This window comes from Salminus brasiliensis, chromosome 9 (assembly GCF_030463535.1).
Source record: "Salminus brasiliensis chromosome 9, fSalBra1.hap2, whole genome shotgun sequence".
Classification (NCBI taxonomy): domain Eukaryota; kingdom Metazoa; phylum Chordata; class Actinopteri; order Characiformes; family Bryconidae; genus Salminus; species Salminus brasiliensis.
This window is the reverse complement of record NC_132886.1, coordinates 32020836-32047426: the sequence shown is the minus strand read 5'-3', so window position 1 is coordinate 32047426 and position 26591 is coordinate 32020836. Positions and strand designations below refer to the sequence as shown.

Sequence of the window (26591 nt, the reverse complement as noted above, 5' to 3'; positions counted from 1 at the left end):
GGGAGGAGATGGCTGCTACTGGGTGGGTGGGAGGAAAAGAGGAGAGGGGGTGGGCAGGGGGGGTCTTTGGATCAGACAATGGTCAGCATTCTCTGAGTTTACGACTGAGTGTCCATCAGTGAGGGGACCCCGGAGGGGGCCCCGGCTTTGTCAGCACCGGGTAACACTGTGCATTCTCATGGTAATAGCTCGGGTTCTGAGCTGTAAGTTGTCCAACAAATAAAATGGGCATTATTCAAGTTGTGGCCCCAGAGAGAGAAAGAGAGCGTACAAGAAATTAGCAGTGCATTTTGATCAACGGATGCCAAATACATTAAAAACATGAGAATATTCAGTATTTTCAGCATCAGGAAAATACATAATATTTCTGCATTTTGATGTCTTCATCAGGTTTGTTGATAAAGTTTATTTACATCAAATTTACACTAAAGGCATTTTGGGGTAACGGGCCTTAAATCATTCTGTGAACTTTTTTTTTCTTCCAAACTACATTTTATTTTTTATCCCACTCTTTGCACTTTCACGTGTATGTGCGTAAGGAGTTAGGGGTGGCCGCTGAAGCTAATGTCCTTTTTAGCTTTCACTTCAGTTCAGGGTTTTTAAAAAACAGAGAGAGAGAGCGCGAGAGAGAGAGAGAAAGAGAGAGAGAGAGAGAGTGAAAAAACTTGACAGAACAAAGAGCAGCAATCTATGGAAAAACAAAAGGGCCTAGGCCGGTTCACTCAAGCAAAAAATAGGAGATAAAGGAGGCTCTCTTTGCAGGCAAGAGCAAAGGCGCTTGGTGTGTGGGAATGGGAGAGGAGCAGCTTTATTTGAAGCTACTCTTCATGAGTTATTGGAGTGAGATTGGGCTCAGAGTTAGGACACTATTCCTTCTCCTTTCGCCAGCCAGCTAAAGACCCCCCACTCCCCTCTGTGTGTAGATCAACCTGAGTTCAGTGTCGTTTTCGAGCGGGATTACTGCTAACAAAAACGATCAGTACTTAGAGTATTTAGGAGATTTTTTTTTTACTTCTAATTAAGTCTCTCTTTAGCTTGGCCCATTTTCAACACGTACGTAACAGTCAAAGTGGCACTGAACATTTGCAATTTTGTATAACAAGTATGAAGGAAAAAGAGGTCTGTGTTTTGTTTTGTTTTTTTAATAAATAATCACTTGTATTTTAATAAGCTGTGTAAAATGTTATTGATGTAATATATTTTTGAATCAATACATTATATATCCAATGTGTAAACTGTGTAAACCAACAGCACAAGATATCTTTAATAAGAATCAGGTTTGATATGACCACAAGCGCAAATGTGCAAGCATTCTATTAAGAATGGCATTAGCCTTGAAATACAGCCAGGGAACATCTTAATACATTGCAGTATTCAGTGGGGCGATTTCAGATGTAGATTGGAGTGGGGCTCCATGGCATTGAGCAGGAGGCCTTGGATTAGGGTCTTTAGCCGGAGGCACGGCCAGCATCAGCCCCAGCGGGCGTAGAGTGGGCGAGAGAGGAGCTCACCCAGTCGTCTTATCAAGATGTTTGGAAGGCAGAGGTAATTGTTATGACTCGCGGCTTGCTGGCGCTTTATGCCCCAGCCGTGTAACAGGATAATAAACTCTCGCTTTATGCAGCCGCTGTGGTGAAGGCCAACCCAGAGAGTGGGCAGCAGGCAAAGACGTGGGGAGGTGTAGGAGTAGGTGACAGACAGTCAGGATATTCAAATACTGTAGTTATAAAATGGACAACATAATATGTCTGAATTCCCTGATTCATTAAAACTATTAAAAATGTCTAGAAGCTTTGAAATTAGTGAGTACAGTCATTGAAAAAAAAGGCCTCATTTATAGTGTCCAATATTGTGATAACAATTAAAAAACTATGTATGGGGCAGCCCTACCATATATAAAACATATGTGGACCCTAGTTTGTATATGGCAACTGTTCTCAATGCATATGTCTTCTGCAGAGGGATGCCTGATATTCAGTGGATGAATCTTGACCCTCTAAAGCTGATGGAGCAGTTAAGCCAGTTCACCTCTTTGGAAGGTTTTAGGGAGATGCTGGACAAGGCTCAGGTGGGCCATGCCTACATGAACCGACCCTGCCTGGACCCAAACGACACAGATTGCCCCCAAAGTGCCCCCAACAAGGACCAGCGTCAGGTGAGCTGTGCTTAATAAAACCCTGGAGTAGGTAATTTTGTGGAATTTGTCTTTTTTCTGATGTTTAAAAGGCTTAACACTTTCATTATTGTCTTGTGTAGAGTCCTGATATTGCCATGGAACTGCAGGGTGGTTGCCATGGTTTCTCCAAGAAGTTCATGCACTGGCAGGAGGAACTGATCCTGGGCGAGCGAGCAAAGAACACACAGGGTTCTTTGCAGAGGTGAGAGAGAGAGACTTCTAATAACCTCACAGTTCCATGGAATTCATTGCTGGAGAGGGGATCAGTTTCCCAGCATAGAGTAGCCCAATTAAACATGATGGACATCCACATAAACTATAGACTGATCTGTAGTGCTGAATAGAGGAAAAAAAATAAAAGCCACCCTACTATCAGTGGAGACATAGAGTAATACAGAACATGAGACAAAGTAAATAAAAATGGTGTCTGAATGACTTTATAGAGCAGCTGTAGTCACCCCTCCCCTTTAACTTACGTAACTTCTGTGTTTTTAATGTGGAGTTTTAAAAAAAATAAAATAAAAGGCTTTGTCGGGGAAGAGTAAAGTGACAGAGCTGGGACTCTTGTTGCCCAGCATGTGCACCAGGATTTCTTCTTAGAGGAAGTGATAGAGTGATTTGCAGTGGCATACAAAAGCACACACACACTTCTCTACAATGTTATTTGTTGCAACACCTTACAGATCTTTAGATTTCAGCCGATATAAGTGTGTGCAAAGGTATGTAAGCATACTTTTTCTGCTCTGACTATAGGGAAAGCTGTCATATCCTCGCAGCACCTTCTTTTTTATATGATTCATAATGACTGGGTGAACAGAAATGGTCCAGAAATACTTGTTACATTAATATACATTAATATACTATAAAATGTTGTGTATGTATGACTTACATCCCTGGGATGCCTCCCTTTACAGTGCTGAGGCTTTGCAGACCATGTTCCTCCTCATGAGCCCCAAACAGCTGTATGAACATTTTAAGGATGACTACGAGATCCACGACATCAACTGGAATGAGGACAAGGCCACTGCTATCCTGGAGACCTGGCAGAGGAAGTTTGTGGAGGTAATTCCTTGTCTCATTGTCCTGGTGTCATAGTTTAGTAGGTTAGCACATTGTTCATTTGTTAATAAGTTGTTTAAATTGAGGACAGTGCCTGGATCTCTGTATGGCATGGAAAGGTTAGAAGCTTGAAGATAGGGTTAGGGCTCAGGTTAAGGTGGGTTCAGAAAGAAAGTGGGTGGGTGGTTGTTTTGTTTAGATCCAGGGATGGCAGCTTCTGCCTGAATTCTGTCAATCCTTGGCCGCCTAGTAAAAGAAGTCGTCCTTGGAGGCTACTGTCAGACCCCCAGTTATAAGAACAAGCTGTTTTTGTGATAACTGACACCCAGGACGCTGAATGAAGGAGGGACATGAGACAGAGAGAGAGAGAGACAGAGAGTGAAGGAAGTGGAGACAGGAGAAGGGGGGCAGGGCACTGTAAAAACAAAGTGCCGGGGTATTTGGTTCCCCTTCAGGTTGTCGGCCATTCATGGCGCTGATAGAGTAGCCCGAGGGGTCATGTGATCTCATATGATCCATCTGACCCTCGACCCTGTGGCATCTGTGCTCATTATTCTATGCTTGTCATGCTTCCCAGGGGATCGCACTATCTTGTTGGTATGTTTTTAGGAAAAAAACACAAGGTGGGAATGCCAAGAAAGACATTTTCGATACAGGATGCATTGAATGAAAACATTGAGATTTCAGCAGTTATAATAACAACAGGTGATTTCTAGTGTTTTTGTAACTCTGTAACATGTGACTGAACTGTTGTGTTTTCTTGCTAGGTGGTCCATAGCAGCATTCCTCAAAACTCCTCCTCTAACGTCTACGCTTTCTCCACCACCACACTTAACGACATCATGAAGTCTTTCTCTGACGTCAGCGTCATCAGGGTGGCTGGTGGTTACCTGCTCATGGTAAACAGGAGTAGCTGTACACTTTCTTGACTTGTCTGAGTGTAAAATAATAAAACAAAACTGAAGGAGCTTCTTTTTAGCATGTACTTAATGTGCTTAATATATACAGTACTGTGCTAAATTAAACTGTTGAAATAATCAGTGTCTCTTTATGAGTAAAGCTATTGTAACTCAGTCATGTTTTTCTTTTTCTCTTTCTCTGTATGTGTATAGTTGGCGTATGCGTGTGTGACCATGCTCCGCTGGGACTGTGCTAAAAGTCAGGGTGCAGTAGGACTGGCTGGAGTGCTGCTGGTGGCTCTGTCCGTAGCTGCAGGGTTAGGATTATGCTCTCTCCTCGGGCTGTCTTTCAACGCAGCCACCACACAGGTATGTATACTTACACATACACACAGACTCAATGCCAATAACTCCTAAGACTGGTTCTAAGTGACTGTGGGTGACTATGGTGTAATCCTTTACAGGTGTTGCCGTTCCTGGCTCTGGGGATAGGGGTAGACGACATGTTTCTTCTGGCTCACTCCTTCACTGAGACCGGATCCAACATCCCCTTCAAGGCATGAAGCTCTAATCTTCTTTCTTCTATCTACTGTGTGTCACTGATCCCACACTTTCAGCACATGTTTATTTCTCCTGATACAGACTGAATACTCATCTTGTGCTGTTGCTTTCTTCTGTTTGTGTGTGTAGGAGAGGACCGGTGACTGTCTGAGAAGAACTGGCACTAGTGTGGCTCTCACCTCTATTAACAACATGATCGCCTTCTTCATGGCAGCACTAGTACCCATTCCTGCCTTAAGGGCATTCTCGTTGCAGGTACGAAACCATGAAAATGTATGTATGCATGTCTGTTAGAGTTGAAAAGTCATTGACAATATCAGTTTTGGGAAAGGTCAGTCTGTAATGCTCTGTAATATTTTATAATACATTTTTACAACTTGTAGTACTCTTTAGGAAGTGTAGGGGGCAATATGGCCTCTAATAGAAGTAGAAGTCACTTGTCACACAGGTAGAGCTTTGAATGATGGACAGGGCAAAGTAAGAGGAAAACATTGAAGGCGTAATTATTTGATTTGTCCAGTTATAGTTGCTAAATTCTTCAATTATTCAATGAATTGCTAGTTGCAGCTCTAGTGTCTTTTTTAGTGTTTATAGGAGAGTGAGAAAATACCTAGTAAACCTCCACACCCTGTAACGGTCATTCACTCGGCTGGCATAAACAGCAGCTCTCTGAAAAGGCCAACAAAATGTAGCCATAATAAATGTGGGGAGCGCATTGTTCTTTTTCGTTATTCCTCTATGTCTTTTCACAGCCACTCCCCCTTCTGTCCATCTAAAGCTGCAGCCTGGCCCTCAGGTTCTCAGGGAGAGAGAGAGAGAAAGAGTGAAAGATAGAGAGAGAGAGTAATAGGAAGAGTGAATAGTGCGTATATCAGCGAGCTGTCAGCCTGTGTTTCTCTGATCTCTCCAGGCGAGTGCTGGGTGGTCTGCCTTTGCAGTGATACGCAGTATAATGTCTGCCCCAGGCTGGCAGGTTTTAGGGAGTTGCGAGAGGGGGCCCTGCTTAGGCTCGTCGTTGCTGTGGGAGTTCCCTTTCCACCAGCTTGTTGACTATTTTTGGGGAGCGACGGAGGGAGGGCTAAGAGCAAGTTGATTTAGGGTGCATTTTTTAGCTTTCTAGGATTCAATGCAAGGCCCTAAAACAGCAAGGGGGTTTGAATGCAGAGAGTTTTTGTCAAGTTCAGGCGGCAGCTGTGGAGTCGGGTGTGCCACTTGTGAAAGAAAAGCTCCAGGCCTATCTCTTAATCTCTCTCTCTCTTTCTCACCCTCTCTCTCTTTCTTTCTCTAGGCTGCTGTTGTGGTGGTGTTTAATTTTGCTATGGTTCTGCTCATCTTCCCTGCCATTCTCAGTCTGGACTTGCACAGGCGTGAGGACAAAAGGCTGGACATTCTGTGCTGCTTTTACAGGTAACCATGACACACTGTCCTCTGCCTCAGAAAGGCCGAGTTAATATTAACACACCTCTGTTCAGCCAGTGAATTTAACTGGTGTATTTGGAACCATATTTTACTTGCTTAAGATTAAACCTTCTTCCTGAACCTTTAGATTTTCTAGCACCTTATGACCTCCCTCCTCAAGATTAAGTCCAAACTAAATTCAGCAAAACATATTTGATTATGATATGGTTTACAGTTATTTTTGTAGTGCACAAACCAGCACAGGCATTTAAGGGTTACTGCTCTGTTTTTCCCTTCAGCCCATGCTCCTCTCGAGTGATCCAGATCCAGCCTCAGGAGTTCGCTGACGCTAATGACAACCACCCACCCCCTCATTCTCATGCCCCAGCCACGCCCACCTTTCCCGTTTCCACTACCATCACCACCAGCACTCACATCACCACCACTGTACAGGCCTTCACGCAGTGCGACGCTGCTGGCCAGCACATTGTCACCATCCTGCCCCCAACCTCCCAGATCTCCACCAGCCCCGGACCACCACCTCCCTCTTCCTCCTCTTCTGCTGACCCATATGGCTCACGTCTTTTCACTCCCTCCAGCTCCACCCGGGACCTCCTGTCCCAGGCTGAGGAGTCCCAGTCAGGCCGAGAATGTGCCCCTCTGCCCTTCCTTCGCTGGGACCTGGCTCGCTTTGCCCGAAACAGATACGCCCCCCTGCTGCTGAAGCCTGAAACAAAGACAGCGGTAGTGGTGGCGTTTGTGGCCCTGCTAGGCCTCAGCCTTTACGGCACCACCATGGTCCGTGATGGCCTCTACCTGACCGACATAGTGCCCAGAGACACCAAGGAGTATGACTTCATCTCAGCACAGTTCAAATACTTCTCCTTCTACAACATGTATCTGGTCACTATGGACGGCTTTGACTATGCCCACTCTCAAAGGGAACTCCTGCAGCTCCACAACGCCTTCAACTCGGTCAAGTATGTGGTGAGGGACAGCAATCAGAAGCTGCCTCGCATGTGGCTCCACTACTTCCAGGACTGGCTCCGAGGTATGCACTTAATCTACTTATATTACCCTTATAAAATGTCATATTACTTATATTTTCTAGAGTAATCACATATGCAATCTAGACAACTAGACTGTTCATTCTGAAGACAGTCTTCCTACAAGTAATTTAAAACATAAAAGGGTAGCTTGTCAGTTATCTTTTTTTACATGTATATTTAAAAATGGACTTTGTAGTACTGAAAACATTGATGTTCAAACTTTTGAATGGTGGTTTATCTTTAGGGCAGAGATGAAACAGCTTCTCTGAGAAAAGATGAATGAACATGAAGTGCAGCAAAATTTTCCCTTAGGGACCTTTTGCTGCCTCACTTGGCAAGACAGTTACCATGAATTACACCATGAAATCAAACACGTCTAGTACAGTGGCTCCCAATGCTGGTCCTCGTCCCAAGCCTGCATACTGGAAGGCTTTTTTCCTGCTCTGTCACACTTCATCCGACTAATCAGATAATTAATCAAGAGCTTTCTGAGTTGAGGAGGATGTGTTAAATCAGTTAGATCAGGAAAAACACTAAAATGTGGATTGGGAGAAGGGTTGGGAACCACTAGTGAGTCTAGTGGGAATACATCTATCACTTACATCAGTGACAGTATCCAGTATCAGGCTGGGTGAGGGAGAGTGTGCCGGTTATGTCGGCTTGTGTGAAAGTGAAACGCTACTCGACCGCAGGTGAGGAAAAGAGTTCAATAAGAGGTCAGGCCTGTCCATCACTTTCTGGCCCATCCTTTCTGGCCTGAGGGATCAGGGAGAGTAAAAGGTTATCTTCTTGCTGATGACCTCTCCACCTGGTCTTAGCCTGTAAGTAGATTTCAGCTGTGAGGGAAAAAAGGGCATAAAAACACCAGAGTGAAAAGAGATGCGATTTATTTTGAAAGGCAGTGGAAACTGGAGGCAGTTGAAAGAGTCTTTTTCTCTCCACTCCCTGTCCCCCCCCATGCTATTTCCTTTTCTTGTGAGGGAGATCTCTGTAATTACAGAATGGTTGTGGAAACTGTTTTTCAGCTGTTGCCAGACTTTGTAATTTGGAGAGCACGACAGGCTCTCCCTGGTTAGTTTATTCAGCCCACACACACTTATTCAGCAGCATGCACAAAGATGAAGCCCCCAGCATAAGGGGAGTGGGGGCTAGGCCTTCCATTTTATGTGTCTGTTTGTGTATGTGGATTGGCATTAACTCTCACCAAGCACTTTAATTCCATAAGGAAAGTTTCCTTGTTCATGCTTTTTACTGCTGTTCAGACACACTGTTAGGGCAGGGTTGCTTCTTCTAGAGGACTTCTAGAGACTAGCAGAGTCATTTTTATCAAGCTAACCCTGTGCTCTCTCCAACAGGACTTCAGGCATCTTTTGATGCTGACTGGGAAGCAGGCAGGATCACCTATGACAGCTACCGCAATGGCACTGAGGATGGTGCACTAGCCTACAAACTACTCATTCAGACCGGCTCCAAGAAAGAGCCCTTCAACTACAGCCAGGTGTGTATGTGTGGCGCGATCACCTTGCTTGATTGCTCAACCATTTGAATGACATCATTGAGTTTATCCCCATGAATGTGAATATTTACTTATTCGAACCAATCACTTTCTTAGCTGACGTCCCGTCGCCTGGTGGACTATGATGGTATGATCCCTCCCGAAGTCTTCTACATCTATCTAACCGTGTGGGTCAGTAATGACCCACTGGGTTATGCCGCCTCTCAGGCTAACTTCTACCCCCACCCTCATGAGTGGATTCATGACAAGTATGACACCACAGGCGAGAATCTGCGTAGTAAGTACTCACAAGTTTTTTATTTGTCTTTTAGCCTTGTGTAAGGGAACACACATGTGCATATTGTGTGCCAAAGCAATAGCTTGGTGTCTAACTGACTATGTTTTATTATCTTTTCTTTTTCCAGTCCCTGCTGCTGAGCCCTTGGAGTTCGCCCAGTTCCCCTTCTACCTGAACGGCCTCCGGCAGGCCTCAGACTTCATCGAGGCCATTGAGAGTGTGCGCTCCATCTGTGAGGAGTTCATGCGCAAGGGCATCCTGAACTATCCTAATGGCTATCCATTTCTTTTCTGGGAGCAGTACATCGGCCTGCGCCACTGGTTCCTGCTGTCAATCAGTGTAGTGCTTGCTTGCACCTTCCTGGTGTGTGCCATCCTGCTGCTCAATCCGTGGACTGCAGGCATCATTGTAAGTATCACTCTCGCTTTCTTTTTTTTCGCCTCTCTTCTTTTTTTACTCTTCTCCTGATCCCCTCAGCACAGCTCAATAACACAGCCATACAGAACTCTTCATTGGGGAAGGCCTTGGCGGGTTGTCCAGAGGGTGCTACACACACACACTCACACAGACACATCCCCAAGCCCTTTTGTCATTCTAATGGGAGCTGCACAGTTTTTTCTTTTTTTTTTAAGAACTGCAAAGGAGCGGCAAAGCTCTCCTGAAGCCTTTTACCTCAAAGTGCCTTTGTCCAGAAATTTGGGGACAGGACAGATCTGCCCAGTCGTGACCTTGGACTGCTAAACCCATCCATCAGCACTGGGCTGGGGGGCAGTGTGTAAGGCTGTAGGGAATGGGGGGATGGACTGTCTGTTTAATGGCTGGGAAATGTTTCACACAGGCTGGTGGGGACATCAGCTCAACAAGTGAATACTGGAAGGACAGAAATTAGGAAGATGCTTACATAATGTTAACCTGTTAACCTGTCTTAGTTAGTAGTGTTGGTCTAGATTGGTTAAGAAAGTTAATGTAGCCACAGAGCATGTTACATTCATGTACTAACAGAAAACCTTCATGCATGTAGTCACACTGTCTCGTCGAAAGTGGCAGTGTCCTCTTTGGTTTCACTGCTTATACGCAGCCGCAATAAAATGGCTTTTACCATCTCCAGTTTGAGCGTGACCAAATTTGGACCCCTGCCAACATCAAAGCTTCCCAAAGGCCAGGGACGTTTCTGAGTACCCTCTTCATCTGATCAAAAAGCAAGAAGAAGTTTTTGTCATCAGAAAGATTTGCCGAATGCAAGACGAGCAGGAAGAGCCCTCATTCCTCTCTTTCTCTTTTTCTCTGCCTCGCTCTGACTTTTTTTCTCCCACTCATTCACTAACTTTTGCTCTCTCTGTGTGTGAGAACGTAGGGGGGCTAAGATGTAATCTGACAGAGAGGTGAAGCAGGTGACATCTGGAAAATGACAGTCCATGGGGGCTCATTTATGAATTAATGTGAACAGTTATGAGGTTGTACAGGCTGCTGAACACAAGCTAATATAGACAGGAAAATGATCATAGAATTGCTAGCATGCTATGCGCTAAACAGGCTAATGTCTCTGTTTGTTCTTTAGGTTTTTATCTTGGCTATGATGACGGTAGAGCTGTTTGGCATCATGGGACTTATTGGTATCAAGCTGAGTGCCATCCCTGTGGTCATCCTTATTGCCTCCGTTGGCATTGGAGTGGAGTTCACAGTACACGTAGCACTGGTAAGAGCAGAAAATGTTTGAAACATTTTGCAACAAAATTAAGATAAAATTCATGATTTCACAGTTGCCTCAATCTCTCTTGCTCTGTCTTTTTGAAGGGTTTCTTGACTGCCATTGGGGACAGGAACACACGCTCCATTGCGGCTCTGGAGCATATGTTTGCTCCAGTGATGGACGGCGCCATTTCCACTCTGCTTGGAGTTCTCATGCTAGCAGGGTCCGAGTTTGACTTCATTATGAGGTGAGTTGACTGTCAAATAATTGTTGCAGGCCTAATACATGGGTTTCTCCATGTTATCCATTTCACAAGGGCTCTTTGGAAGTGTAGCTTTTTACACAGTGTCATTACATCATCACAAAGCTTCCAGATTCAGAGCTCTTTGCTCAGGCTGCCTTTTGTGTAAGGTGAGGGGTTGCATGTTTGTGCAGTCCTCAGGCACATTAAATTGTCAGGGTGAGGAAGGGTGCAGGTGAGAATGTGTGTGTCCAATCTCACACTCCTCACCTGGCCTTATCACTCTCACCCAGGGCTCCAAGCCAGTCTTAAACACTGCTGCTTCAACACAACAACAAAATAAAGAAAACATGTATAACAGTGTGTGTAACAGCTGTTCATAAACACCTGAATACATGTTTTATACACCCTTTTGTTGGTTTGTCCGATGTCCAATCATCCGTTTAAAAGCTTCTGTGCCTAAACAAGGCCCACACATGAGAGGGTTTCTGTCTCTCCCATTCCAAGGGTTCAACTGGTCAGGCATGCCTCAACCAAAAAGTCTCAAAGCCCTTAGAGCATTGCATCTGGCCTGCTTTTTCCCCCTCGCCTCACTCAAATGTCTGTCTTTGAAAAAAAGGGGAAAAAAGAGCAAATAGCAGTGTTTTCAGCTGAATCTGGGCTCTGCCGGATCCCAACCGCAACCTTGAGAGCCGCCTCAAACAGACCCACAACATAAAAATGGCTTAGTTAGAGAAGGCACAGAGAAGAAGAAGCATGTCGAAGGAAAATCTAAATACGCCCAGGGTGGCTTCTTGGCACCACGACTATTCAGACGTTTTCCAAGACTTTGAATCAAGTCAGATGGTGAAAGGATTTTTTTTTGCTTTTTCCCTCCAAAGATTGAGACAAAGCTGTATAAAGAGGAGGTGGAGAAGAGGACGAACATGGCTTGGGTGTTTGGGAGTTGAGGGTTGCTTTTAGGACAGTGGTAAGGCAGAGAGAAAGCAGGGGGGGGGTAGGGGGGGGGTTTGGTGTTGGACCAAACCATTTGGTGGGTGCAGTGTGCCAGCACTGGGGCATTCACACTGGGAGGTCCTGTTTAGATGTAGATAGAGAGAGAGGGAGAAAAAGAGTGAGGGAGAGCGAATGAGCAGGCCCTCTAGTTGGGGAGTAGCATAAATACGATGCTGTAAACATCTCCTGGCGGTGGGACACTGAATAAACACCAGAACAAGCTCAACGGCCCCTCTCAGAAGGAGCCACCCCTTCCAACCCCTGACTCGGAATGGAAAAGATTACAGTTTATATAAACAACAGAATTCCTAACACTAGGTCTACTCTGGAGGTCTAACCCAAGTGGGGCCCATGGATGGTTTCTCTCTCTCTCTCTCTCTCTCTCTCTCTCTCTGATTTTTCCACTTACTTTCTCTCTCTCTCTCTCTCTCTCTCTCTCTTTCTCTCTCTCCTTCTGGCTCTCTTTTTACCCCTTAAATAAATCACACTCCACTTTTGGAATGTTGACTTAGTAAAATAAACAAATACCTTTTTTCCAGTCTTTTTATGTATACAGGATAGTGAATGTTGGAATGCCTGTAACTAACAAAAGGTGGACTCCAGTGGTTGGCTTTTTTTTTCTTTTACAAAACTTCTAAATAGCCCACATGTTTTCATGGAACATTACAAACATGAAAATATTGATTGCCTCATGCTTTGGCTGTTTTCTCCAAATGCTTCTTGTTTTGTTGGAACTGATTCGTCTGACTTGTTTGCATAGATGTGAGATAGCGTTTGCGTGGCGTAAGTTGCAAATGAAAATTGTTCACACTTGAGCAGTCTGCTTCAGCTTTGTTAATGAGGCAGATATGAACGAGGAAAAGAGGAAGAGAGATGGAGGGGGAAGGGGTGGAAAGACTGAGAGGGAGTTTGCTACTCAATGGAGTTTGCCCTCTCTGTCCCTGCTTTAACTGTGGCATAAAATCCTGGCCCTAGTATCTCATCTTGCTGAATGTGGTAGCTGGACTCCTGACAAGCCACCTAAGACATTTCCCATTTGGAGAGGTTTTGCTAAATCTTGCCCTTCCCCTGCTGTAGACCAAGACTGAAATGGGTAATTACAATTCTGTTAAACGGAAGGTACGAGGATATGCTAAAAAATAACAGTGTTTTGAAGAACAAGTCCAAAAATAGATAGAAAATGGATATTTGGTGGGGCAATGGCCATCAGACCTGTAATCTTTCTAACAGGGTTTTTTTATTCATTTGCGCGACGGCCCCTCAGTCAGCCAAAGCAAACAAAGGGCCTCGTTGGAGGAGACAGGTCAACGGACAGCAGTTTCCACCATAAGCTTTGAATGCTCTGAGCAGATGTGCCATAGGTTTACTCTTTTTCCTAAGTTCTTTTAGGTGTGACATAAGCAAAGGTGGTGAGATTGTATTGCAGGGGTGTTCCAGACTCTAAAAGGCAACATTCCAAACTCACAGAATCCATGTTGTTGTTTTTCCAGATTCTGTTCCTCTTTTTCTTACCTCCAGAAGGCTGAACCGCAGCTTAGAAGAGCTGAATTGTCTTTTGTGTGTGTGCGTGTGTGTGAGAGAGAGTTTAACTGGAGCGCTCTCTAATTTTCCCATGCACTCTTTCTTGTGGCGACGGACAAGCCCTCCCTCAGTGCCGTGAGCCGAAGCCCAGAGACACAGAGGCACAGACACCCTCATAGGTCTGCAGCCCATTATGGCCGCCTTCTCAGTAGCACGATAGCTGGGGCTACACACAGCACAACCACAGTAATTCCACTAAAACAGGGGCAACCCATTATAGCCATGGTACACCATCAGCCTGACCCTGTGGATTGGGGCATTTGAAGTGAATGAACCTTGTACCTCCATGTTTCTTTTGTTAATATCCCCTAGTAACAGGAACTCATGTGTTCTTGTCATGTTTTGCTTAATTTAGCAACAGCTTACAAGTTGGATATCAAGTGTGCGATCCCTGTTTGTTTAATGTGATCCTTGATTTTTGAATGAGAGTGAGATACCCAATCACAGTCGGTATATTGTGTAGTTTAGTATCCAAGACTTCAGAGACAAATCAGCCCCAGCACCAGCCAGACCTCCATGTTTTTGGCACAGGCGTGGCATTTCTTTCCAGTTTTTAACCGTGTGGAAGAGGAACATGTTTTAGTCACTTCCACCGAGGGTTGGCGCAGCCCAGCCAAGTCAGTGCTGGTCTTCTCAGCCCATGAAGGACTTGGTGACCATTGGAATAATTGCTGTTTTTGACAATTGGCTAGACTCTTGGGTTAGCTTGGCTTACTCTGTACAGAAGAGGCTTTGGCTCAGGATTTGTGAGAGAAATGACCTTTGACAGAATACTGCTGGTGTGGTATGATTAGTTGTGAAGGAGGGAAAGATAGAGAGAGAGTTAGACAGACTGGAGGTTGGCCTGCCCAGCGTAAACACAGAGGTGGCGTGCCCTGGCCAGGGTGAAATGGGATCTGAATGAGATGGGATATTAAGTTGTTGAGGGGAAAATTACATTAGCAGCAGTGACGAGCTTGGGGGCCGCAGGCAGGGTGAAAAGAAAGAAAGAGAGTCAGGGAGAGAGGAGAGAGAGAGCAAGAGAGTATGTTTCTGACGCATAGAATCCGTTCACTAATGTAAACACATTTGTTCAGGAAGTGGCAGAGCAGTGGTGATAGATGAGGGCTCCCAGAGGGAGAGAGAGAGCGCTCGTGTTGAAGATGGAGCTGAGGAATTTCTCCTCCACTCTGTCAGATTGCCAGGAGAGAAGATGCGGCAAGAGGAAATGGAGGAAAGGGGGGAGTGAAGGAATGAAAGTGAGAGCACGCGACTATAGATGACCATGGTTCTGTTTTACCTGATCTCTCTGGGGTGATAGCCATGCAGTTTTGTCTAGAGCTGCAAGTAGCAATTGACGCTAGAGCTGCAAGTAGCTATTGACGCTTTTAACTTTTGGGGGTTTCCTATCCACTACATGTGTCAACAGCATGTTTCCAATTCTAGAGTACCTTGGTTTTTTAATTAACAGAAGAACTTTTCAATAATCAGTGTTGTCAGTGGCTCTGTACACTAGTCGTTGTAGCTGGCTTGTGCAATTTATGTTCACTTTGATTCTTTGGAGTAACATTCGTGCCACTTGTGTTTCTTCCAAAGGTACTTTTTTGCGGTGCTGGCCATCTTGACCTTGTTGGGGATTCTGAACGGCTTGGTTTTGCTGCCAGTTCTCCTGTCTATCATGGGTCCTCCAGCAGAGGGCAGCTCTGCCAACGGTGGCAGTTGCCTGTCCAGCCCCTCGCCTGAGCTCACACCTCCAACCATGAACCACCACGGCTACTATGCAGGACATATTCCCAGAGGACGGCGTCAGGCCTTCACAGAGGTCTCAGAATCCGAGTACTACACCGAGACAACCACCACATCTGGGATTGGGGAAGAGGACTACAAGCACTATGACAGGAGCGCATACATATCTGCTCCCAACCAGCCACCCACTTCCCACATCTTGCTGGAAGCCAGCAAGAACCCTACTTTTCCTAAACTCACAGTAAGTATCTTTTATTTGGATGCACAGTACCAATAATTCCACAATGTTCCCTTTTATCCACCAGCAATCCCTTTAACCAGTCAATTTCTTGCCTCTTCCCAGGTAGTGAAACCATTCAGTGAAAGTTCGACTGCAGGTGGTCTGACAGATCAAGCCAATGAGTCAACGCAGAACGCAGTGAACTCCATCAGTTCGCAGGTCATGCGGTGGGATGGCAAGCAGGAGTACCAGGGACCTAAGAGGCAGTATTTACCCAGCGATAGGACCCACTGTCCTGGGAGGACTACTCACTGTGGCCCCAGTAGAGGGCCACAGCAGAACAGGACTAAAGCGCCGGGCCATGCTGGCAATGCGGTCACCATGGTTACGGCCACCGCCTCCGTGACAGTGGCGGTCCACCCCAGTCTGCCGGGGTCCTATCAGGGTTACATGCATGAGGGCTTTGAGGATAGTGAGTCAGACTCTTTCGAGGACAGTAAGAGGACTTCGCAAACTTATGGGACAGCTGCTCAGTCTTCCCACAGAGACTCTTTGGAAATCCAAGATTTGGAATCCCTAGAGAAGAACCAGCATCAAGCTAAGCAGGGTCTAGGTAAGACAGCTAATATTTTCATAACATTTTAGGCAAAACACCCAAGCATATTTTGGTATTCTTAAACTGCAAGGGTTGTCATCAGCAATGTGACTTTATAGGGCTGTTATAGCAATTGCAATGCACGTTAAAATATAATAAAAATGCACAAATGATGTTACCTGGTTAAAAACTGGCCTGCATCATTTTGACCATTTTTCTATGTTGAATTATACAAATACTGTGATGGATGAAAGAAGTCAAACAAGACTCAAACATTGTGATTGGTTAGAGAGCTCATTTGTATATTGCAGGCGTATGCATATTGTGTAGCTTTATAGTAGTGAACTAATCATTTATGGTATTTAAGGTATTTAGCATTAAGGATAGTCTTACATATTCTGGACGGGGCATTTGGTTGAGCCACATTCTGCGTATTTGTAATTATGGGGTCTATGAGGCCTGTGTCCCAGTGTTTCTCACTGTGTTTTTCTTTCCTTTCTCTGTATTGCAGGTGGTACACAGATCCAAGTAGCCAAAGACTGCTAGACTCCTTTCTCCCACATCCCTTTGTCTGGAATCTATCTCTGGCTGTCTCTGGATGTCCGCAGCCCCAACCCTGTCTCTTTGAACTGTACATAGACCTCACAGATGAGAGGATTTATTTTAAAAGATATTAAAAAGTTTGTTTTGAGATTATATATACATTTATAAATATATATTTTAATACTAAAAAGAGGGAAAATTATTTAAAAGAGTACTGTATAACTTGTGTTCTCTTATGTAAAGTCAGAGGTATAAGAGGAATTGGAGGCTTTGATTCCTCCTTTGTATAGATTAAGAAATGTGCTATTTGTAAAAAATCTGAAAAGTGAAATGATTATGTATTAGGTTATTGAAAATGAAAGGTCAGTGTTCTTCTTTTTTTTTTGCTGCTACACATCAGATTTGAAATGATTTACCTTGAAAACATGCAGTACCCCCTCCTCAACATTAAGCTGCAAGCTTACATTAGCACATTCTCACACTACAACCTTTTCCAGTTTGTTGCCAGTCAGTGACTTTTATTTTGATTGCACTGTAACATACAGAAACCTACAGATTGTCTTGCCGTTCATCTTGAACAGATTTTTATTTTTTTTGACACCTTAAACGTTTTTCCCTCCTAATTCTATGTCCTTTTTTATACTTTCAAGTATTTGAGGGCAACCGTTGTGCCTTTCCATGCTACACTGTGTTTTGTATGTTGATGGGGAAATCTTTAAAAAGGAAGCATTTCCTTTATTTCTCCATCTGTAGTACATTTAAAGTTGTCAGTGTCTATCGCCTGTGAGTTCAGTAGAACATACAGTGTGTGAAACTATGGGATCAAATTTACAGGTTTTTTTTCAGTCACTTGCTTTTTTTGCAATGTGTATATTGTAATACTTGAAGCAATTTGATGCAGATGTATTTCTTTATTATTATTTTAGATGTATGTCGTGTAAGCTTCATATTTGTCATGGTGCTTCTGCAGACACTGCAGGAGATTTCAATGCTAGACAAATTAACAGTTTGCCCCAAATGTCACACAGAAAGGGAATTTAATTATTTAAGTGTAAAGGGAGGCAGATGTATTGTCGTGGTTTGATCGTGTTAGGGACAACAACACACAACTGTTATACATTTATAGCTATAATACAGAGAAAGCCCCATGTAATGGTGGATTAGAGGGCGTTCCTGTTGTCTTCTTCAGCCAGGCCAGTGTAAAAAAAAATTCTCTATCAAGCCAGTATTTTCTCAATGTTCTGCATTTATCTCTCAGACGAAGCTCAGACTTTCAGTACTGGTCACAACACTGCCAGGTTAAACCCAGGGAATCGTATTAGATTTAAGTGGCAGCTTCATGTTTCTTTTTCTTTATGTTGTGACAGGATTAGAAACAGTACGCTACATAGCTACTGAATCTACAAGACAACACAATATAACAACACACAGTCAAGCAATCTACAGTATGAGATAGCAGAGACGACAGTCTAGGGGTGGGGGTCCTGCATAGGGTTATAGTCCTATTTCAGATGTATGTCATGCCATATGTATTATTTATATAAAATTTTTATTTTTGTAGTTTGTACAGATGTTAGTCGCTAGACTGAAGTTATATTTTTAAAGAGTAAATATATTATAAATGCAAATATATATAATTATATCTATTGTTGCTGAGGTTTTTTTTTTTTTGGGGAGGGAGGGGTTTGGGGTCAAATTGGGTAGAGCTTTGAGCTCTTTCTTTGCTGTCTGATAAAGAGAATACCAGTTTGGAAAATGAAGGAGAGGTGTGTGGCTGTTGCTGTCCACCTTGTGTAGATTTACTTGCCTTTCCTTCTTTGTGTAAAGATTTGAAGAATTTCTCTTGTTTTTTGTCATTGTCTAAAACACTGTGACTTCAGAAAAATATGTGCAAGAAAAAAGAACACACGCAACCCTTGCGTGACCATCATTTTCCTTCACCCTTAATAGGAATTCAACTAACAAAATAAATGGTAAAAAAAAATCAATCCGAATATGTTTTTTGTTTGTTTGTTTTTTTTACAAAAATCTCAGCTGGAGATATCTTTACATTAAGCCAATAAGTACGGTCTTGTGCAAATTTTTGGGCACCTTTGGCCAAATTGACCAAATTACATTTAATAGTTGATTGTTGAGTAGTAGTAAACACAGCCTCTGTAGCTAATTAAACCTAATGCACAGTTACTGTCTTTCATAACAAAAAAGGTTTAGAAATCCTAAGCATCATAAAGATATTTTGGTGCAGCGTAGGGGGTTACAACATTGCCCTCCCTGTGGCAAACTAGGGTCTTAGATTAGTAAATCGTGTCTGAGGCATTTCACTAATTTTAAAAGACACAAACGATAATTAGCTACAGAGGCTGTGTTTACTTCTTCTCCAGAAAAAAAAGTGTGTCAATAGGCTAAAGGTGCACAGATTTTTTTTTGTATAAGACTGTATATTGCTGATGTCCAGAATATTTATCCACACGGGTTATGTTGTCTGCCATCAGCAGGCAGAGTACAAGAGGGATGGATTGAACTCCCCAGCTCATCTAAAAAAAAGGATGAGGCACCATCATTCCAGAGAATGCAGTTCCCCACTCTTCCGTAGCTCAATACAGGGGACTTTTTGCCCTCTAACCCTTGGCATGAGGCATGGTGCCAATAGGTTCATGGTTATCTGTACCAGAGAGTCCTTATTCTTTTGACAATACTTCTCTACATGGACTAGACAAGCTCTGTGTGTGTGTGTGTGTGTTTTCATTCGCACATCTCAGAATCAGAATCAGATTTATTGGCCAAGTAAGTTCAAACACACAAGGAATTTATTCCGGCTGTTAGGGATTCTAGTGTTAATAATATACAGCTACTTTACATAATTTACAGACAATACACAATATACACAAAACTACGGTACACACAGTATACATAGACTTTATGTCTGTGTCAGCAATGTGTGCAACTAAAAGTAGCTGAATGCATTAATAAGAAGGAACGTCCACAAAAACCTGGACGAATAGCATACTTTTGGGTATCACCTGCTATACAGTTGCTTGCTGGCCACTGATCTTGTATTGCCAGTGTTTTACCACTATGAGCTTTACCAACCATACAGCTCCAGCAAATAGCCTAGTGGACAGCCTACTGTAGTCCATCTGTTGTCAGGCACAATTTGTCAGTCAGTCTCTACTCCATTCATCACTGCCCACATTCTGACTGCAGAATTACTGTTCACCAGTTGGACCTCAACACAGCAGTGACATGATGTGGCAGGGTAATGTGGGTGAGTGTAATGCTAGTATGAGTATGTTGTGCTGGAGCATCACGTCCGTGTCACTACTAGGTTGAGAGAGATCCCCACCTAAGAATCCAAACAAGCTTGTCACAGGGATCACCCATTAAACACTGATGAAAGACTGGAGGATTGCTAAAGCAAATTGTGCATTAACAGTATAGAGCTACAGTATAACTGCACATCAGTTTGGTGGAGCTACGAGGTAGGCATTTCTAACAAAGTGACCAGTGACTGTATAGTCTACATTATAACATCTGAGAGCAGGGATGTGCAAATACACTATGTTGAACTGTATTGAATTGTAATAAATTAAATAATTGAAAGGTGACTAGCACGCAAGCTTAATCCTAAACTTAAGTTAGCTTGGTGATAACATATTTGCACAAAAAAGCTCAGCTTTTGTTTCACATTCTTGATTAGTTTCAGCTTTTCATTAAAAAAAAAAAAAACATATTTCAATGATGCTTCTGTTGAGTCTCCTGTTGTGATTCAGCAGTGTGTGCAGAAATTAGGTGTTATGTAGTTTGATGGGTGTGTTGGGGCAAGTCACTCAGGTGTAGTCTTGGTTAGGTGGAGTGGGGGGGTTGGGTAGTGCATGTGTGTGTGGAGTATAAAACGGCCAGGCCCCACATTTCCTGTTTGATTGTTATGAGTCCCAGGGCGAGAGGCTGAGGCCACCTATGCAGATAAAAGGCTCGTGCTGTAAATTCCTTCTCTACCCACAACACTGCCTCGTTTGTCAGCCACCTCAGGCCTGTCTGAATCTGATACGGCTTTTGAAGTTACTGTCGTGGCCCCGCAGCCACAGGGACTGCCATGAGGTGGGTGAGGGGACTTACGCTGCTGCTCAGAGAAAAGATTACAGATGATGAAGGTAGCACTCTAAAAACCTGAGAATAATAATATACAATAATATACATATGCAATATATAATGAATATAAAAGTATTAATGTATAGTTACCATATGGAACTGCAATCTGCTAATCATATGCTGGAAGTAAATCATTGGACGCTTTTATTATTCAGGTCTGAACAAAAACTTGCATGATGACAAAATAATGATAAAACCATGAATGTTGAATAGGACACCTTAGATATATTGACAACATTTAAACATTTATTCATTTTAACGTTTTATTCATGAAAAAGCTAATGCCCTCTATATTGTGTATTTAATTTTTTTGTAGTCATCATTCTGTATAAATATCAAATCTCTTCCTTTTTGGAGGAAAATCACAAAAAATAACTTGATGTACCAAGACAGGAGGTTGTACTGCTATACCGCTCAGTGGTATCAGAATCACCACACACACACACACACACACACACACACACACACACACACATATATATATATATATACAGCGAACACTAAAATCACCTCTCTACACTCTGCACTCATTGTTCACTATATCAGTTCCACCCACCACATAGGAGCACTTTGTAGTTCTTTACTTACAGACTGTAGACCATCTGTTTCTCCACATACTTAGTTAGCCTCCTTTCACCCTGTTCTCCAATGGTCAGGACCCCAAGGGACTCTCCTACCAAGCAGATACACCTTGTAGATGTAAAATCAGAGACAGAAGCGCTGTATCTGTAGCTGCACAGTTTGTGTTGGTCATCCTTTTGTCTTTCATCAGTGGTCACAAGAAATTTGTGATATTGGTGGACTATCCTCACTCCAGCAGCACTGCTGTGTTTGATCCACTCGTACCAGCGCAACACACATTAACACACCACCATGTCAGTCTCACTGTAATGCTAAGAATGACCACCCAAACAATCCCTACTCTGTAGTTGTTTTGTGGGATCCTGTATATATATATATATATATATATAACGTAAATTAAAATCTTGGGGGTTTTCAGAAATCAAGGTTTCCATTTGATTATGATTGAGTGCAGTTCGTAGCTTCTCTGTTCCCACAAATAAAAGATTTGTCTGATGGCACCCCTTCTATTGGCTAATGAGGATTGCACTGGATTGTGTACAATGGGAAGGTCCAAGAACAGAACCACAGAACCACAGATTTACAGATGTCAGGAATCCCTGAACAAGTGTGTAGCCCAAGGTCTTGAAGAAGACCCAAACTGTCACTCTGAGCTTTGAGGACATTGGTTTGGATGACAGCACAAGAGCCACTAAAGCACAGGCCTGCCATGGACTGGAAACTGCTGGAACACTAGTGTCACTGTCTACACCACATTGGACTGAAAGACTGCTGTCAAAGAAAGACGTCCCTGCTCCGTTACTGACACCTTTAAGCTGGACTAAAGTTCTCAGCTGACCACATGGACATCTTCATCCCTTAAAGTGCTTATATCTGGTTATATATTATTGAAAATATTTACACACATGGACAAAATTGTTGGTACCCCTCGGTTAATGAAAGAAAAACCCACAATGGTAATGAAATAACTTAAATCTGAAAAAAGTAACAATAAATAAAAATTCGATGAAAATGAACAAGTGAAAATCCGACATTGATTTTGAACCATGCTTCAACAGAATTATTTTAAAAAGTAAACTCATGAAACAGGCCTGGACAAAAATGATGGACTCCTGAAAATAATATGACCAAAGGGACATGTTAAATCATGATATGTGTACACTAATTAGCATCAGGTGTCTACAATCTTGTAATCAGTCAGTGGGCTTATATAAAGGGCTACAGGTAGTCACTGTGCTGTTTGGTGACATGGTGTGTACCACACTCAACATGGACCATAGGAATCAAAGGAAGGAGTTGTCTCAGGAGATTAGAAAGAAAATTATAGACAAGCATGTTAAAGGTAATGGTTATACGACCATCTCTAAGCAGCTTGATGTTCCTGTGACTACAGTTGCACATATTATTCAGAAATTTAAGATCCATGGGACTATAGCCAACCTCCCTGGACGTGGTCGCAGGAGGAAAATTGATGACAAATCAAAGAATAATACGAATGGTAACAAAAGAGCCCAGAAAAACTTCTAAAGAGATTAAAGGTAAACTTCGAGCTCAAGAAACATCAGTGTCAGATCGTGCCATCCGTCATTGTTTGAGCCAAAGTGGACTTCATGGAAGACGACCAAGGAGGACACCATTGTTGAAAACAAATCATAAAAAAGAACTACATGTTGACAAGCCCCAAAGCTTCTGGTAGAATGTCCTATGGACAAATTGAACTTTTTGCCAAGGCACATCAGCTCTATGTTTATAGACAGAAAAATTAAGCATATCAAGAAAAGAACACTGTCCCTGTGAAACATGGAGGAGGCTCTGTTATGTTCTGGGGCTGCTTTGCTGCATCTGGCACAGGGTGTCTTGAATCTGTGCAGGGTGCAATGAAATATTAAGACTATCAAGGGATTCTAGAGAAAAATATGCTGCCCAGTGTCAGAAAGCTTGGTCTTAGTCGCAGGTAATGGGTCTTGCAACAGGATAATGACTCAAAACACACAGCTAAAAATACCCAAGAATGGATCAGAGGAAAACATCTGACTATTCTAAAGTGGTCTTCTATGAGCCCTGACCTAAATCCTATTGGGCATCTTTGGAAGGAAACATGCCGTCTGGAAAAGGCCCCCTCAAACCTGAGACAACTGGAGCAGTTTGCTCATGAGGAGTAGGAGAAATGCAGAAGTCTCACTGACAGTTACAGGGATCGTTTGATTGCAGTAATTGCCACAAAAGGTTGTGCAACAAAATATTAAGTTAATGGTACCATAATTGCTGTCCAGGCCTGTTTCACAAGTTTATTTTTTATATACAAAATTTTCTAATTCTGTTGAAGCATGGTTCAAAATCAATGTCCGACTTTCACTGGTTACTTGTCATAGCATTTTTATTTATTATTACTTTTGTCCGATTTTAGTTATTTCTGTGACCATTGTGGGTTTTTCTTTCATTAACCGAGGGGTACCAACAATTTTGTTGGTACGTGTGTATTTCAGTATTTGGATGAAGGCGCAAGTAAGATGGACATAACTAAATAGAAACACTCATATCAAAACGTCTGACAGACCACCTGTGGAGCTTTATTTAACCACCTTAAATGGTCCAGACTGCATACTGCTTCTGCATGATGTAACGTGAGTAGGGGTGATCTGGATTGGACATTTTGGTTGGATGAAATTAATTGTAAACCTAAGAGTGACCTGAACTTCAGTCCCACTGGCAGAGGGCAGATGGAAATAGAGGCCACAGAACATTGTTTCCAAAGGGTTGGACAGCTTATGATAAAACAAAAAGCTTCTTTTGGAGCTGGTTCTTTAAACAGTATGCTGATTGCCTGCCAAGAGCTGCTGTGTAAGTAAAGTTCAGTGGAGGTCCAGAGGACGTGTGTGAGAGTTTCCGCTGGGGGAACTGACGTAGCTTAAGTGTCTTCCTCTGGACCTCTGTGACGTACTGACAGAATTCAGAGAGAGAGAGAGAGAGAGAGAGAGAGAGAGAGAGAGAGAGAGATAGAGAGAGAGAGAGAGAGAGAGAGAGAAAGAAAGAAAGAGAGAGAGAGTGTGTGTAAGTGAGTGCTGTTTGAATGAGTGATAAAGCGTCTCTCATTCATGTGTGTTTTTGGCAGAGCTGGGTGAGCTGGAGAAGCCAAACATACTGACTGCACTGTTACACTAACTGGGGGGTCTACTCTCTCTTTCTGTTCTACACTGGCACTTCTCTTTCTTGCTTTTTTATTTCTTTGTTTTTCTTTTTTTTATTAATTTCTTTCTTACTTTCTGTCCCTTTATCCTACTTTTTTCTTTGCTTATTTCTTTCTTTCCTTTTGTCTCTCTTTCTCTCCTTCTCTCTCTCTCTCCCTCTCTCTTTCTCTCTCTCTCTCTTTCTCTCTCTCTCTCTCTCTCTCTCTCTCTCTCTCTCTCTCTCTCCCCAGCTTTATCAGGCCTGATTACAACTCAGATTTGAAAAGACAGGAAGTGAGCATAGCAGAAGCCTGGGTGTGGGTGTGGGGAGAGAGGAGTGTGTGTGTGTGTGTTTATGAACAGGGCTGCTGGAGCTGTTTAGAAAAAGGCTATAGTGAAATGGAGAAGGGCAGCTGGCACTCACTGAAAAATGCCTTAAATAGCCTCCAACACACAGGCAGATAGCAGCTGACATGCTGAACAATCACTGCATCTAGGTGGCAAGAATCAGAATAAGGGGAGAAGCTTTAAAGCCTGGTGAAGGGATGGGGTGGCAGGAGGGAGGGGTTCTGAGGGCAAGAACAAAAGAGCTAACACATGATCTGCTGGGCTTCTTGGGTGGTCACAGAGGATGAGCGTCCATTGCTGCTTGAATGCAATCAGTCTGGTTAGTGAAAAGCGTGTTTGCATGTGTGCTTGTTTTGCATTTATGGACTGATGGTGGATTTTTACCTCCTCACTTAACTCAGGAAAACACTATGGCTTTATGCCTTGTTTTCCTCACTTCTGCTGCTTTGCTTTGAGAAGGTTTAATGGCAGCATAAAGGATTTCTTATCTTCAAGCAAGATTTATTGGATGGCCTACACACTGAACATATCTGGAACTGTAAGGGCTGGACAGTGTTATAAAGTTCCCTGCCGTTTTGATGTGTTCAATCAGGGGAGAGTGAGGCACAATCTTACACTCTTTGTTTCTTGCTAAATGATATTAGTATTAAAATTATTCTAGTATAAAAAATACCTGAACAATACTCTGACAAATAAAACTGTAAACTTTGTAGCAGTTTGAGGGGCTAAAATGTGTAATATATAATACAAGCATAATTTATTCAATACATATGCCCGCCAGGTGCATTCCTGGGTACAAGACAGGAATACCCCCTGGACAGGGTGTCTGTCCATCACAAGGTGCCACATACACCCATTTACTCACACACTCGCACAGACGGGTAATTTGACATAGCCAACTCACCTACCGTAAGTATTTCTGTGCAGTGGGAAGAAACCCACAGAGGCACAAGGAGACACACTAAACCTCTCAGAGCGGCGATCAAATCCACAACCCGAGGCCCCTGGAACTGCTACACACTGTGCCACCGTGACACCCTTATTCAATACAATGTTATATTACTTGAGACAAATAAACCAAATAAACATGTGAATAAACATTGTGAAAAAAGCTCTGTCCCATTTATTTTTGAACAATAAATGCTAATATTAGCATGGTTAAATTGAAATATATATATTTGAGATATGTGTATATATATTTATATATTTTTTTTTATTTACATGACATCTATCATATCTCATCCAATAAACATCCAAGCAATTCCATTTTGTGAATTTGTATGAGAGGATATGGACCATTGTTTCTCTGGGGAGGCTGAGTGGAGGCCGTACTTTAGCCAATCTTGCTCTCAGTGTGAGTTGTTAAGACACTTCAGAATAGGGCAAAATAAATTCTGTTTAGGCTACATCTTGAGAACTATGGTCAAAATTTACACATTTTCCCACCCTGTGTAAGTAAGTCACACTGTTGGTTCCAGTATTTCTAAAATAAGGCAGAGTTCTGGAGCTGATACTGAAGCAGATGCTTAATGACTGTATGTTGAAACACAGCGTGGATGGAAGGTGTAGACTGACAAACATGCTGAAGATAGAACGGCCGGCCAGGCTGTGTGTGTCAAGTTGTGTTTGTGTGTTCGTGTGAGCTCTGAGCAGTACAGCCCCTAATCAGTCGTCCCTGCTCCTTTCCATTATACGAAGCAGAGATCAATATTTATAAAACCCTCTCTACACTAACAAATGTGTTTGCAATTTTTCGTTCCGTTCCTCCAGCAGCGCGGGGAACAATATGGATTCACAGGCAGGGCCCCCTCGCAGTGTA

The 26591-nt window shown here is 43.0% G+C and overlaps 1 protein-coding gene across 1 annotated transcript in view; it reads left to right on the top strand.

The window, feature by feature from the left end:
* ptch2 (patched 2) overlaps nucleotides 1–18179 on the top strand; it is a 33028-nt gene extending 14849 nt beyond the window's left edge. Inside the window, exons 6-22 of the mRNA XM_072688233.1 lie at nucleotides 1960–2155; nucleotides 2257–2378; nucleotides 3091–3238; nucleotides 4003–4134; nucleotides 4348–4503; nucleotides 4599–4691; nucleotides 4825–4950; nucleotides 5984–6102; nucleotides 6393–7144; nucleotides 8498–8640; nucleotides 8755–8935; nucleotides 9063–9343; nucleotides 10494–10631; nucleotides 10730–10872; nucleotides 15019–15409; nucleotides 15512–16001; nucleotides 16495–18179. Of these exons, the coding sequence (XP_072544334.1) occupies nucleotides 1960–2155; nucleotides 2257–2378; nucleotides 3091–3238; nucleotides 4003–4134; nucleotides 4348–4503; nucleotides 4599–4691; nucleotides 4825–4950; nucleotides 5984–6102; nucleotides 6393–7144; nucleotides 8498–8640; nucleotides 8755–8935; nucleotides 9063–9343; nucleotides 10494–10631; nucleotides 10730–10872; nucleotides 15019–15409; nucleotides 15512–16001; nucleotides 16495–16529 (3646 nt within the window). The 3' untranslated portion in view covers nucleotides 16530–18179. The remainder of the gene's footprint in view (nucleotides 1–1959; nucleotides 2156–2256; nucleotides 2379–3090; nucleotides 3239–4002; nucleotides 4135–4347; nucleotides 4504–4598; nucleotides 4692–4824; nucleotides 4951–5983; nucleotides 6103–6392; nucleotides 7145–8497; nucleotides 8641–8754; nucleotides 8936–9062; nucleotides 9344–10493; nucleotides 10632–10729; nucleotides 10873–15018; nucleotides 15410–15511; nucleotides 16002–16494) is intronic.
* Nucleotides 18180–26591: the final 8412 nt, after the last annotated feature.